At 42.6% G+C, this 13,903-nt stretch overlaps 1 protein-coding gene and 1 long non-coding RNA gene across 6 annotated transcripts in view; one reads left to right on the top strand and one right to left on the bottom strand.

Moving 5' to 3' along the window:
- Positions 1-13,903, top strand: part of LOC138292399 (cyclic AMP-dependent transcription factor ATF-7-like) — a 679,599-nt gene that overhangs the window by 384,191 nt on the left and 281,505 nt on the right. For all 5 annotated transcript variants that reach the window (XM_069230978.1, XM_069230982.1, XM_069230981.1 and 2 more), the window contains one exon: positions 7,403-7,560. In XM_069230978.1, coding sequence (XP_069087079.1) covers positions 7,403-7,560 — 158 coding nt within the window. The remainder of the gene's footprint in view (positions 1-7,402; positions 7,561-13,903) is intronic.
- LOC138292401 (uncharacterized) overlaps positions 1-13,903 on the bottom strand; it is a 70,194-nt gene that overhangs the window by 10,725 nt on the left and 45,566 nt on the right. The gene's annotated exons all lie outside the window — the stretch shown is intronic.

Raw genomic sequence — 13,903 nt, 5'->3', positions numbered from 1 at the left:
TCACACTACAAGAAGTGTTACCATTGCTCAGAAAACACGACTACATGACAACCCTAGACCTCAAGGACGCATATTTCCATATACCAATCCATCAATCACACAGGAAATATCTAAGGTTTGTATTCAAAGGAATACATTACCAATTCAAGGTATTGCCTTTTGGTTTAACAACCGCTCCAAGAGTATTCACAAAGTGCCTAGCAGTAGTCGCTGCACACATCAGAAGGCAGCAAATACATGTGTTCCCGTATCTAGACGACTGGCTAATCAAAACCAGTTCGCTCACACAATGCTCAAACCACACAAATCAAGTCATACAAACCCTCTACAATCTAGGGTTCACCGTCAACTTTGCAAAATCAAACATTCTGCCAAGCAAAGTACAGCAATATCTAGGAGCCATAATAGACACGACAAAAGGAGTAGCAACGCCAACTCCACAAAGGATCCACAATTTCAACAGGGTCATTCAACACATGTCTCCAAACCAAACAATACAAGCAAGAACAATACTACAGCTCCTAGGCATGATGTCCTCATGCATAGCCATTGTCCCAAACGCAAGACTGCACATGAGGCCCTTACAACAGTGCCTAGCCTCACAGTGGTCTCAAGCACAGGGTCACCTTCTAGATCTGGTGTTGCTAGACCGCCAAACTTACCTATCGCTTCTATGGTGGAACAGTATAAATTTAAACATAGGGCGGCCTTTCCAAGACCCAGTGCCACAGTACGTAATAACAACAGATGCTTCCATGACAGGGTGGGGAGCACATCTCAATCAACACAACATAAGAGGACAATGGAACATACATCAAACAAAACTGCATATAAATCATCTAGAATTATTAGCAGTTTTTCAAGCACTAAAAGCTTTCCAACCAATCATAACCCACAAATACATCCTTGTCAAAACAGACAACATGACAACGATGTATTATCTAAACAAACAAGGAGGAACACATTCAACGCAGTTAAGCTTGTTAGCTCAAAAAATATGGAAGTGGGCAATCCACCATCAAATTGGTCTAATAGCACAGTTTATTCCGGGGATCCAGAATCAGCTGGCAGACAATCTCTCTCGAGATCACCAGCAAGTCCACGAATGGGAAATCCACCCACAAATTCTGAACACCTACTTCACACTATGGGGAACACCACAAATAGACTTATTTGCAACAAAAGAGAACGCAAAATGCCAAAACTTCGCGTCCAGATACCCACACAAGCAATCCCAAGGCAATGCCCTATGGATGAACTGGTCAGGAATATTTGCTTACGCTTTTCCTCCTCTCCCTCTCCTTCCTTACCTAGTAAACAAATTGAGTCAAAACAAACTCAAACTCATTTTAATAGCACCAACGTGGGCAAGACAACCCTGGTACACAACACTGCTAGATCTGTCTGTAGTACCACACATCAAACTGCCCAACAAACCAGATCTGTTAACGCAACACAACCAACAGATCAGACACCCGGACCCAGCATCGCTGAATCTAGCAATCTGGCTCCTGAAATCCTAGAATTCGGGCACTTACAACTTAGCCAAGAGTGTATGGAAGTCATAAAGCAGGCCAGAAGGCCATCCACTAGACACTGCTACGCAAGTAAGTGGAAAAGATTTGTTTGGTACTGCCATCATAATCAGATACAACCACTAGAGGCAACTCCAAAACATATAGTAAATTACTTGCTCCATTTACAAAAAGCAAAGCTAGCCTTCTCTTCTATTAAAATACACCTTGCAGCAATATCTGCATACCTGCAAACTACATATTCAACTTCCTTGTATAGGATACCAGTTATCAAAGCATTCATAGAAGGGCTTAAAAGAATTATACCACCAAGAACACCACCTGTTCCTTCATGGAACCTAAACGTGGTTCTAACAAGACTCATGGGCCCACCCTTCGAACCCATGCACTCTTGCGGAATACAATTCCTCACCTGGAAAGTTGCCTTTCTCATCGCCATTACATCTCTAAGAAGAGTAAGTGAAATTCAAGCGTTCACAACACAAGAGCCTTTTATACAAATACATAAAAATAAGGTCGTCCTACGACCTAATCCAAAATTTTTACCAAAAGTTATTTCTCCATTCCATCTAAATCAAACGGTAGAACTACCAGTATTCTTCCCACAGCCAGATTCTGTGGCTGAAAGAGCACTACATACATTAGATGTCAAAAGAGCATTAATGTACTACATTGACAGAACGAAGAACATCAGAAAAACTAAACAGCTATTTATTGCATTCCAAAAACCTCATGCAGGTAACCCAATATCAAAACAAGGTATAGCCAGATGGATAGTTAAATGCATCCAAATCTGCTACCTTAAAGCAAAAAGACAACTGCCCATTACTCCCAGGGCACATTCAACAAGGAAAAAAGGTGCTTCAATGGCCTTTTTAGGAAACATCCCAATGCAAGAAATATGTAAGGCAGCCACTTGGTCTACGCCTCACACATTCACCAAACACTACTGTATAGATGTGCTATCCGCACAACAAGCTACAGTAGGTCAAGCTGTATTAAGAACTCTATTTCAGACAACTTCTACTCCTACAGGCTAAACCACCGCTTATGGGGAACTAACTGCTTACTAGTCTATGCATACCATGTGTATCTACAGCGACAGATGCCATCGAACTGAAAATGTCACTTACCCAGTGTACATCTGTTCGTGGCATCAGTCGCTGAGATTCACATGGACCCACCCACCTCCCCGGAAGCCTGTAGCAGTTCAGAAGTTACCTTCAATTTTGTACATTTGTATATATATTACTTAATCCTTTAATAGGTACATACTTACATTTTTCATTGCGCGGGCACTATTACTATAGTACAACTCCTACCTCACCCTCTGCGGGGAAAACAATCGAAGATGGAGTCGACGCCCATGCGCAATGAGCACAGAAGGTGGAGTCACTCGGTCCCGTGACTCGAAAACACTTCTTCGAAGAAAAACAACTTGTAACACTCCGACCCAACACCAGATGGCGAGCTCATGCATACCATGTGAATCTCAGCGACTGATGCCACGAACAGATGTACACTGGGTAAGTGACATTTTCATTACTCAACATGTTTCTTAATTCCAAAGGGAGATGGATCGTTACACCCGATATTAGACCTCAGGTTCCTAAACATGTTCATAAAACCTTCGATTCAATGTGACAATCTTACAGGAAGTCATACCTCAACTACAAGAAGGGGATTACATGGCAACCATAGACTTAAAGGACGCCTTCTTGCACATCCTAAATAATGCAAAGTACAAGAAATGCCTAAGGTTTGAGGTTGATGGAATATACTTTCAATTCAGTCTTGACATTTGGAATAAAATCTGCACTAAGAGTGTTTACAAAATTCCTAGTAGCAGCAGCTGTGCAGCTTAGAAGAATGGGAATATATGTCGACAACAGGTTAATAAAAGTAAACACATACCAAAGATGCAAACAGGGCATTGAATGGGTAATGAAGACACTGTACACAGTAGGTTTCTCATTGAACAAAGAAAAGTCTTATCCAGTGCCAGAAAGGGAAAAAGATTTTCTTGGGGGCAAGGTTAAACTCAATGCATGGGAAACCCTTCCCCAACGAGAAGAGAACACAATCCCTTCTGGAAAAGATTCACCATTACTACAAGGAACAAGCTTTGACAGCGAGGACGGTGGCAAAAGTATTGGGAAAGATGGCATCATGCATTCTGTTAATCTCATATGCAAGACTTAACATGAGAACCATCCCGGAGTGGCTTCAAAATCAATGGTCACAGACAGTGGGGAGATGAGAAGATCTAGTAGTTCTCACGCAGAAGGTACAAGAGGAAATTACATGGTGGAACAGAGAAAACATTATACAGGGAAGACCTTTTACAAAACCAACTCCATCTGTGACAATAAACACGGATGCCTCTCATATGGGATGAGTATCATGTTGGTGTTGAAGAGGGTCGGGCTGAGGGATGATTCTTGGGGGACTCCACAGAAGATGATCTTGGGCTCTGAAGTGAACAGTGGGAGATGGATGCTTTAGATTCTGCTGGTGAGATACAAGGTGATCCATTTGAGGGTGTTTGCTTTAATCCCGATGTGGTGGAGTCTGTTGATCAGGATGTGGTGGCAGAATGTCTCAAAGGGTGGCGACCAGGTCCAGGAGGATAAAGGCTGCTGTTTACCCATGGTCCAGCAGGGCTCTGATGTAATCTGTGGCTGCAATCAGGGCTGTCTCGGTTTTGTGGTTGGCTCTAAATCCAGATTCGGAATGGTGCAGGAGGTTATGGTCTTCTATGAGTTGGGTGTGTTCCTGGTTGTTTGCTTTCTTGAGGGCTTTTGTTTTGTAGGGGAGCAGGGAGATAGGTGGGTAGTTCTCCAATTCGGCTGGGTCGGCAGATGTTTTTTTTCCGGAGGGGCCTTACATCAGCTTGTTTCCAGTCCTGCGGGAAGGAGGCCGATGTGATGGAGGTATTAAGGACCTTCCTATGCTCGTCGCTGATTGGCTTGCTTCCGAGGTTGAAGACCTGGTGGGGGCTCAATGATCCGTGGGTATTCCTGAGTGCACATGCCATGATGGAGATGGTGTCATGCGTGGTGAGGAGTTTCCTTCCGACATCAGAAGCCACCTCGACAATGGAGAAACATCAGCCCTCATCCTCCTAGACCTATCAGCCGCCTTTGACACCGTATGTCACCACACCCTAAAATTCCGCCTCCACGCAGCAGGAATCCAGGACCAGGCCCTCGAAGGGACCGCATCCTTCCTCACCGGCAGAACCCAAAGAGTCCGCCTCCCCCCATACCAATCTAAAGCCTTAAACATCATCTGCGGCGTACCCCAGGGCTCATCCCTCAGCCCGACGCTGTTCAACATCTACATGCCCCCCCCCTCACACAAGTGGCCCGTCAGCACAACCTCAACATCATCTCCTACGCCGACAACACCCAACTCATCCTCTCCTTCACCAAGGACCCGCACACCGCCAAAACTAACCTCCACGAGGGACTAAAAGCCATCGCCGACTGGATGAGAGACAGCCGGCTAAAACTGAACTCGGACAAAACAGAGGTCCTCATCCTTGGGCGCACCCCCTCCGCCTGGGACAACTCATGGTGGCCGTCCACGCTGGGTCCCCCACCGACGCCCACCGACAGCGCACGAAACCTGGGCTTCACCCTCGACTCCTCCCTCTCCATGTCAAAGCAGGTCAGCGCCATCTCCTCCTCCTGCTACAACACCCTCTGCATGCTTAGCAGAATTTACAAATGGATCCCAACAGAAACAAGAAAAACAGTAACCCAGGCCCTCGTCAGCAACAGACTTGACTACGGCAACGCCCTCTACACCGGTATCTCATCCAAACTCCTCCAAAACATCTCCGCCCGACTCATCCTCAACATCCCTCGCCACTGCCACATCACCCCCCACCTAAGAGATCTTTACTGGCTCCCTGTCAACAAGAGGATCACCTTCAAGCTCCTCACCCACGCACACAAGGCACTCCATAACACCGGACCATCATACCTGAACAACAGACTCAGCTTCTACACCCCCACCCGGCATCTCTGCTCCGCTAACCTAGCCCTCGCCTCCGTCCCCCGCATCCGATGCAAATCTTCCGGCGGCAGATCATTCTCGTACCTCGCCGCCAAGACCTGGAACACCCTCCCGCCGGATCTACGACAGACCCAGGACCTTCTTTCCTTCAGAAAACTACTCAAGACTAGAGCAGTAGCAGCACCCACCCCCTGATGTCGTTTGCAGTGTTGCTGCTGTCATTTGTTGCTTTGGTGCAGAAGGTGAGGCGGCAGTGTTAGCACGAGAACGGTCCTCTGGTGGTACGTGGGGATGTGCGGCAGCAGTGGTTGTTGGTGTGTCTGGGGGTCGAGGGCTCTGAGATCAGCGGCGGTGTATCTTCATGGGGTGGAAGAGCCACAGGTTCTGGTGCTGGGTGCGGTCCAGGAGCAGATGACGTAGATGGGGTTGCATTTGGCATGGCCACGCTGCTTCCTCCATTAAGTAGGTCCTGGGAGGACGGAGGGGTCCTGGGAGGTGGCGAGTGGGGCTAGACAGTGCCAGAAAACAGGGGGCAGGCAGAAGCGGCAATGAGGAAAAACGAATGAGAAGAGAAAAGGCAAGGCAAACAGCAGTAGAAAGCACTCAGAAAAACGGTGGAAACAAAGAAGGAAGCACTCATTAAATGGGGGAAAGGAAGGAGAAAGCAGTGAAAACAGGGCAAAAAGGAGGAGAAAGCACTCAGAAAAACTGGGTGAGGTGAGGGGAATGCAGTGAAAATTAGGCAAAAAGGAGAGAGCAGTGCAGCAGCTGGGAGTCAGTGGGTGGTGCTGGGCCAGAAAACTGGTGGCAGGCAGAAGCGGCAATAGGGAAAAAGGATGAACAGAAAAAACAAGGTAAAAAGCAGGAGAAAGCACTCAGACAAACGGGGGGAAAGGAATGAGAAAGCAGTGAATACAGCAAAAAGCAGAAGAAAGCAATCAGAATAACGGGGGGAAGAAAGGAAAAAGCAATGAATATGGCAAAAAGCAGGAGAAAGTACTCGGAAAAACGGGAAAGGAAGAAGAAAGCAGTGAAAACAGGGCAAAAGGCTGGAGAAAGCACTCGGAAAAATGGGGGGAAGGAAGAAGAACGCAGTGAAAACGAGACAGAGAGCAATTCAGCAGCAGGGGAGAGCTGGTCTGGGACCTGCTCAAGTACCCAACCGTTAGCGCTGAGTAACCTTTGCGTGAGGTGAGCATGAGCAGAAGTTATCTTCAACCTTAGATCCCCAAATTTTAAAAGCTGCTTCAATTGCGTCTCTGGGCGATTAGGGTGCCTTTGTGCTTGCCTGTAAAGCACATTTTTTTCCTGCAGTAGTGTATTCTTTACTTAGGTTATAGTATCATATTGTTTGAAATCTTGAAGTTTCAGCACCCTGGAGTGGCCTCAATGGCATGTGTGCGTGTTATAAATGTTACAAATCACACAAACATTCAAAGTTGACTGCATTTTCAAACCTGTCACGATTCTGCTGGTGTATGGGAGGCAATTTAAGATTAGTGTGCATTTTTAGATCCAACACTTTAACGTTAAGCAAGTATTCAGAACGTTTAAGCAATGTTAAAAATTTTTTTATAATTGTGAGATTAAGAGAAAGAACATTTCCACTATTTCAAGATTTTCTTTAGCTGAAAATTTAGCGTTTAGAGGAAACAAGTGCGCAGTCTCTGTGCCACAGAAGATTCTTGCAGGCTTTTGCTAAGTATTTGTAATATTTCAAACAAATGACCGAATCAGCGCTTTGCTGTTTGACTTTCAAGACTACAGTTGTACTGGCTGCTTATCCTGAGACCATTGTCCATGCTCTCATCGTCTCTTGTTTCTTTGCATGCTTCTTGCCATAGACCAGACTCCAACGCCGACCCGCTTCCTGAAGAACTGCGAGGAGGTGGGGCTGTTCAATGAGCTGGCAGGCTCCTTCGATACGGAGTTCAAGAAAGGAATCGATGACGAGGATGGGAAAAAGGCAAGAGGCTGTGTCGGCAGCTTCCACACTCTAAATGCAAGGCTGGCTTCCCTTTTCTTTTACTAACCGAGCTCTGCACAAAGCTTATTAACAACAACATTGTGCTGTCAAACCACTGTAAAGGATATATATTTGAAGGGTGTGGGGTGTTAGAGGGTACTTAAGATGTTGACTACTTTACAGTTGGTGATTGCGGGGTCAGTGGAGAGGGTTCTAAGTTTACTCAGTGTGGTTTCACCAGAAGTGAGAAATATAAGCCCTCTAAATATAGCTTGTTTTACAGTATTTTCAAGGATGCAAAAATTACGCTGTACTGTCTTCATCATTTTCTTTTCATTAGCCATTTAGCAGTGATAACAAACTACATTTCTTGAAGAACTAGGTAAAAATCACAAGTGAAAAACAGCCAATCACAGTTCACTAGTGTCCATAATAGTCTGTTGTCATCCTCTGTATTCCTCTTTTTTCCTGCAGCTAGCCCAGACCACCCATATGCTATAACTGCTTGCAAGTATCATTACCTTAAAATAAAGGAAGAGCATTACTGTTTCGTATAAGATTGTGCATGCAACTGATCATTTTCAACAATTGTTATACTTCACCATCAAAAGCAGCTTTAACAATACAATTCTGAACATAATCTTGACCACGTTCTACGTCGGCTTTTTTCAAGAGCCGCCGATTAACTTAATATGAAGGCTTTCACCTGGCCCTGTGCTCATTTCCATCTGTCTGGAGAGGATCGTTGTGGGACCCTCGGGTCAGAGAATCCTCACCTCTGGGTCCTTCCGCCCACGGCCCAGCGGGGATCTCGGCCACAACACAGGAGCCGTCTCCAAATGGAGCCGGCGGTGTTGCGGCCGTGCGACGGGTGCTGTTGCACCCATCGAGCTTTTCACTGTCTGCATAGCAGACAGTGAAAAGCTGCACGGGGCCCGCGCCTCCCCGTACCGCCAGCCTTTTCCTGGCGGTTCAAAACGTTTTGCCATTGTAATCTTGTCTTGCGTGAAAGATCGTCTTTTTGATGAGTAATTGAATTTCTTTGCAAAAGCTGCATTGCTGCCCCATGCTTCTTGAACCTCTAATGCAGTTAGAGCTCTTTCTAACTACGAACCCCATGAGTTCATGCATTTTTGCTCTAATTGAGCTTTTATCTCCACTCTGAAAAGTTTACTTAGGGCTCCTTGCGCTGCAGCTCTAAGCCACCAACACAGTTTCACAAAGGATTTGAGGCATTGATTTTTCAGATTTTGGAGGCCAAATTCCAAACAGGCCTGGGCCGCTGAGAAGGCTTTTGGGAGATTGAAAACCGCTTTATAGGCCCTTACGTGCAATTGATTTTAAATGGTTGTTTCCTTGCCCTGGTATTTTCAAGACATACGTTGATGACAATAACAGTTGAGCTGCCATCACGGTTAAAAAATTATTATATGATGCACCTTTCTGATATTTTTTCAGTAGTTTGAATGCAAATGTCAGAGTCTGGCTGTTGCTTGTATATACTTGAAGTGGTTTCTACATGATAGGTTGGGCCCAAGGCGCTTGCTCAAATATTTATATGATTGTACCGACACCACCTGCTTACCTTCGAGGAACAACTTGTGTGCCTTATATTTTGAGTCCATTAACCACCCAATTTTGATTTTCCTCAAGTTCAGCTCCAAACCTGGTTGGTCAATATAGCTTGCCAGTGCACTGATCAATCTTTGCAGGCCGATTGCTGTTTGACTCAGAATGGCTGTATCGTCTGCGTACTGTAGACATACACTTACTTTGTTTGCCAAAATTGGAGAATGCCTGTTGGCTTTTTTCAGGTAACTATTCATGTCGGCTAAGTAAGGGTTTTATAAGCTTGGTGCCAAAACATACCCTTGTTTCAGGCCCTTGCTAGTAATTATTTTCGTAGTCAGTCTGCTGCCATCTCTGATTTTTACCTGGGCCCACGTGTCGGAATATAGGGCAATTATTGCCTTAAGCATGTTTCCTGGCATACCCCATCTTTCCAATTTTGCCCAATAAGTGGTCATGCAAGACTCGGTCAAATGCTGTCTTGAGGTCTACACAACAGGCAAATAGCCTTGATTTCCTCCTTATTGCATTTTCCTTCAGAAAACCGAGTTGCCAGATTGGTTGATATTCCAATGCCGGGCCTAAACCCTGTTTGGGTTTTCGTTATTAAATGTTTCTCCTCTGACCATGCTAGGAGGACTTGTGCTATGCAAGAGGCCTAGATTTTGGCTTCCACACCTTAACGTGTAATTATCTGGCGATGACTGACTTCCATTTTTGAAGATTCCAGGATGTTGGCACAATGTTTCAAGTGTAGATGAAATTAAAAATAGACGCTAGTACTCAGCCCAGAATCACACATTTTGTTTGAACAGTGCATTTGGTAGCCCATTAGGGCCAGCTGCTCCCTGAGCCCCTCCAGTTGTTTAACATTTATTAAGCTTGCTTCTGTTACTCTCTCCAGATCTTGCACATGTGCTATCTACATCTCTTCTGCTATTCCTACATTATAGTGCTAATTCTCACCCTTCATTAAGGCATATGTTAAACTCTAAAGGTTTTTGCTATTAGGTTATTTACTGGCCCTCAGCTCATCCAGATATCTCTTTTTTCCCCTCAAACATTCTTTTTAGTATTCAAAATGCAGAGTTGAGAAGGTCCATTTCTCCCTTCCTCGAAAATGCCCAATTGTCTGCCAATTAGTGGGTTGTCAATAGGGGTATGGACCAGTTCACCCCAAATCAGAAATGGAGATCCAAAAACGTAGAGAACCCACTTTTATGAAATGTCAAGGTTACAGTAGTGCCTCAGTTTATAATAAATGATGCATTGAATCAACACGTTCAGTTTAAGTGCATTTATTAATGGCAATTTGGCTTGAACATTAAGAACATTTGTTAAAATCTTGTTCAATGAAGATCTCTTAAGAATATGAAGAAAAACAACCGGCAAGTGTTTAGCCCCCGGTGGTAAATTCACCCGGGGCTTTTTCAAGGCTGCAAATAATAAATAGTAGTAAAATCAAGTAGTGAAACAGTCAGGATAATAGATTATTGTGTGAAGTAAAGAAACTAACAAACAATAGCCCATTAGTACAGTGTAGTGATAAAGGAAAGAAAGATGAAAAGTATTCTAATCTTTAAATAGAGATCATTATTCAAGCGATAGTCCCGTAGCCTAACCCAATACGGTGAAAGAAGCAGTAAATAAGTGTTCATGGCAATAGATATTCAAGGTTCATGCTCATAGAACTGACATTTTTAGAGACATGATTGGTGCTGGCAAAAAAAGGTTAAGATTTCTATCCCATTACTGTTTGCGTATTGATAGGGATTAGTCAATAATATCTGATAGTAATTATAGTGAAGAAATATCATAGCTAATATTGTTCCTCATAAAGAGTCAATTTTTAAATCATTGCGATTAACCTAAGTAGAAACAGTAAATCATAAGTATGCATTCTCATAGTCAGATGTTTGCACATATAGGTAATAGATGTAATATAACCTTATGGTAAGAAGATTTTGTATACAAATCATCAAACATTTCATAAATTGTACAATTTATCCATATCAACAGGGTGGAAGAACATAGGAATAATGTTTCAGTATATCAAATCCTATAGCAAGAAGTCAAAGAGGAACTTATTATATCAAGTCAAATAAAACAACTAAATGAGGGTCTCACTTTTCTATAATCACAAGGCAAGCAAAAATAATATTATGTTATACACAGTAGGATAGTACAGAGTAAAAGAGGTCTCAGAGCACAATCCCTGTTGAATCAGGTTAAGTGCATCTTGGATGACGTATCTTTCCATTTGTATAGATAACATGGCCTGCGAGAGTAAGACATAATAGGTTTGGCATAGCCTTCAATAACATTAATACCTGATGCAGGGATGATGTAAAGGAAACATGACTCTTATGGTATTTCCTGTGTTATTATTTAGACACAGCAGAAAATGTTATCATAAATCTATAGGAAGACACAAAGCCTAGTACATGTTTATCTAAATACACATATAGAAATATAGAGGCACATTTTTAAGGGTGAAATGTAGAAGACATTGAGAAGTTAGGATATATGCAGTGTACAACGTTTTTGTCGACAGTTCATATTTGAAAACGAATTTATAGAAATATACAAGAAAAATAGTCAACTCGGCCTTGTAGATATGTTTAGTCTTATTAAAAATAGGTTATAGAATGTCCCAGGATGGATCGATTACCGGTTTTATGGTAAAGGATGTCTCGGGATTAATCCTATGATCACTTACGCGGTGTCCTAGTCGGGCGCCACATTGGGTGAGATAGCTTCAAGAAGTCCTTTTCCTGTTTTTCTTATTTAAACAGAAGGAGATGAGGTGCTACTGCTATTTCCTTGACCCCAATGAGACTGGAGAAAGTATATAAAATTGTGTCGGCCATATTTAATTGATCATGTTCGTCTCTGGATTAGTCCTTAAACAGAGTTACGGCCTCTTATTGTGTAAAAAAAAATATGCAGTAATCTTCTTTAATTGTAATGAAATAGTAAAGCATGAGGTCCTACTTCTATTTACTTAATCCCAATGTGGCTCATATGATTAGTTTGTGTTATGTCGGCCATGTTTAAACAGTCATGTATATAATTGAATATCAAGATGAAACGCCTTGTATTTGACGACAACAAGAATGAAGGATCCAAATGAATTAAAAAATTATGTCAAAAATGAGGATATAGTCTCATAAGTCTGTATAGAATGAAAATAATAATAGCCTGGGAAAACAGTAGGTAACTGAACATGGCAAAATAGATCGTAATATTTAACTATGTTTTAGCATGTTGTAATAAGTAAAATTGATATTGATAAAATGTGATGTATTCCCCAAGGCGAACTCTTAAGAATGTGCAGTAGCATGATTGCGTCATGCTTATATATATATAAAACACTGGTAGATGATGTTAAACCTCAATTTGTTATATTTGAAGAAACACATGTGACGTCCTATGTGTTGACAATGTTATGGTAAGAACATTTGAGCTACTTAGGAAACATGAAAATAGAAACATTTACGATATAGCTATTATAACTAATTGATACAGATATAGTTCACCAATGAATCCAGTAAGGCCATTCTGGATCCTTATTGAGGCCTTGTCGGACGTATCAAAGCGAATGATAAGTTTGCTTTCATTTTGTCGCAATTTGAGTTCAAGGTTGCCTCCCCATGGATGTTGTTTGATTTTAATTAGGCCACAGAGAATATATGATCGTATATGAGGGAGCTATTTAACAAAATGTTCAACCAATGGAAATCTTAGGTCATCCTTCTGTATATTACGGGAGTGTTCCTGTATTCGTATTTTGAGTGCTCTAGTTGTGCTTCCTAGATAAACCATGATAAGATAAACTGTGTTAGTGCTATCGCAGTTGATAAAATCACGTATCTTGAATTGTTGATCATTGATTGAAATACTTTTGGATTTTGTCAAACTAAGTTTACAGATGGAACAGTTTGTGCAGGTGTAGAAACCAGACTGAGATCTCATGTGGTATTGAATGTTGTCTTTTCTTGATAAAAGGAAAAGCGTAGTTTATCTCGAAGGTTCGGAGCTCTTTTAAAGCCCATCTGTGGAACAGGAGAGATATGCTGAGTAATGGAGGGATTTTTATTGAGTAGATACCAGTCTGTGTGAAGTCATTTTCGAATATGTTGTTGACCGTTGTGATAACATATAATAAAGCGGATGGGAATAGTCTGAGTAGTTGTTTTGTTCTTGTTAAGGATTGTAGTACGATCTGTTTTAGCAAAGTGTTCCTTGGTGTTTTTCAAGCTGGAGGGATTATATCCTCTTATAGAAAGACATTCAGAGATTTTAGAGGATACTGTCTCAGTCATCCCAATTGCTACAATTGAGTCTAGCCAGTCTGAATTCTCCTGTGGGTATATTGCAAATTGTGCTATGTGGATGGCAGCTTGATGCATGTAGGATGGATTTAGCTGCTGTACTTTTTCTATGAAAGCGGGTATGTAGTGTGGTGTTATCAAAATACAAAGTAAGGTCCAGATAGTGAAGTGTTGTTCTTGAAATTTGGTAGGTCACTTCAATATTCCATTTGTTAGGTGTAAGGGAGTTAAGAAAATGCTGAAGAAGTGACTCTGTGCCTTGCCAAATGAGAAGGATATCATCAATGTAACGACCCCAGAAGATATTATGTTGTGAGAGATGTTCCAGGTCTTCGTTCCAGAGCCAGTGTCGTTCGACTGCACCCATCAGGATGCAGGCATACGGTGGAGCGAAGCGAGCTCCCATCGATGTACCTTGTAATTGGAGAAAGTATTGTCCTTTCAAAGGAAAAAATATATTTGTGGGACAGAAGGAC

Source organism: Pleurodeles waltl, chromosome 4_2 (assembly GCF_031143425.1).
Source record: "Pleurodeles waltl isolate 20211129_DDA chromosome 4_2, aPleWal1.hap1.20221129, whole genome shotgun sequence".
NCBI lineage: Eukaryota > Metazoa > Chordata > Amphibia > Caudata > Salamandridae > Pleurodeles > Pleurodeles waltl.
The sequence above is the reverse complement of the archived record's forward strand: the minus strand, read 5'-3'. Positions and strand labels throughout refer to the sequence as shown.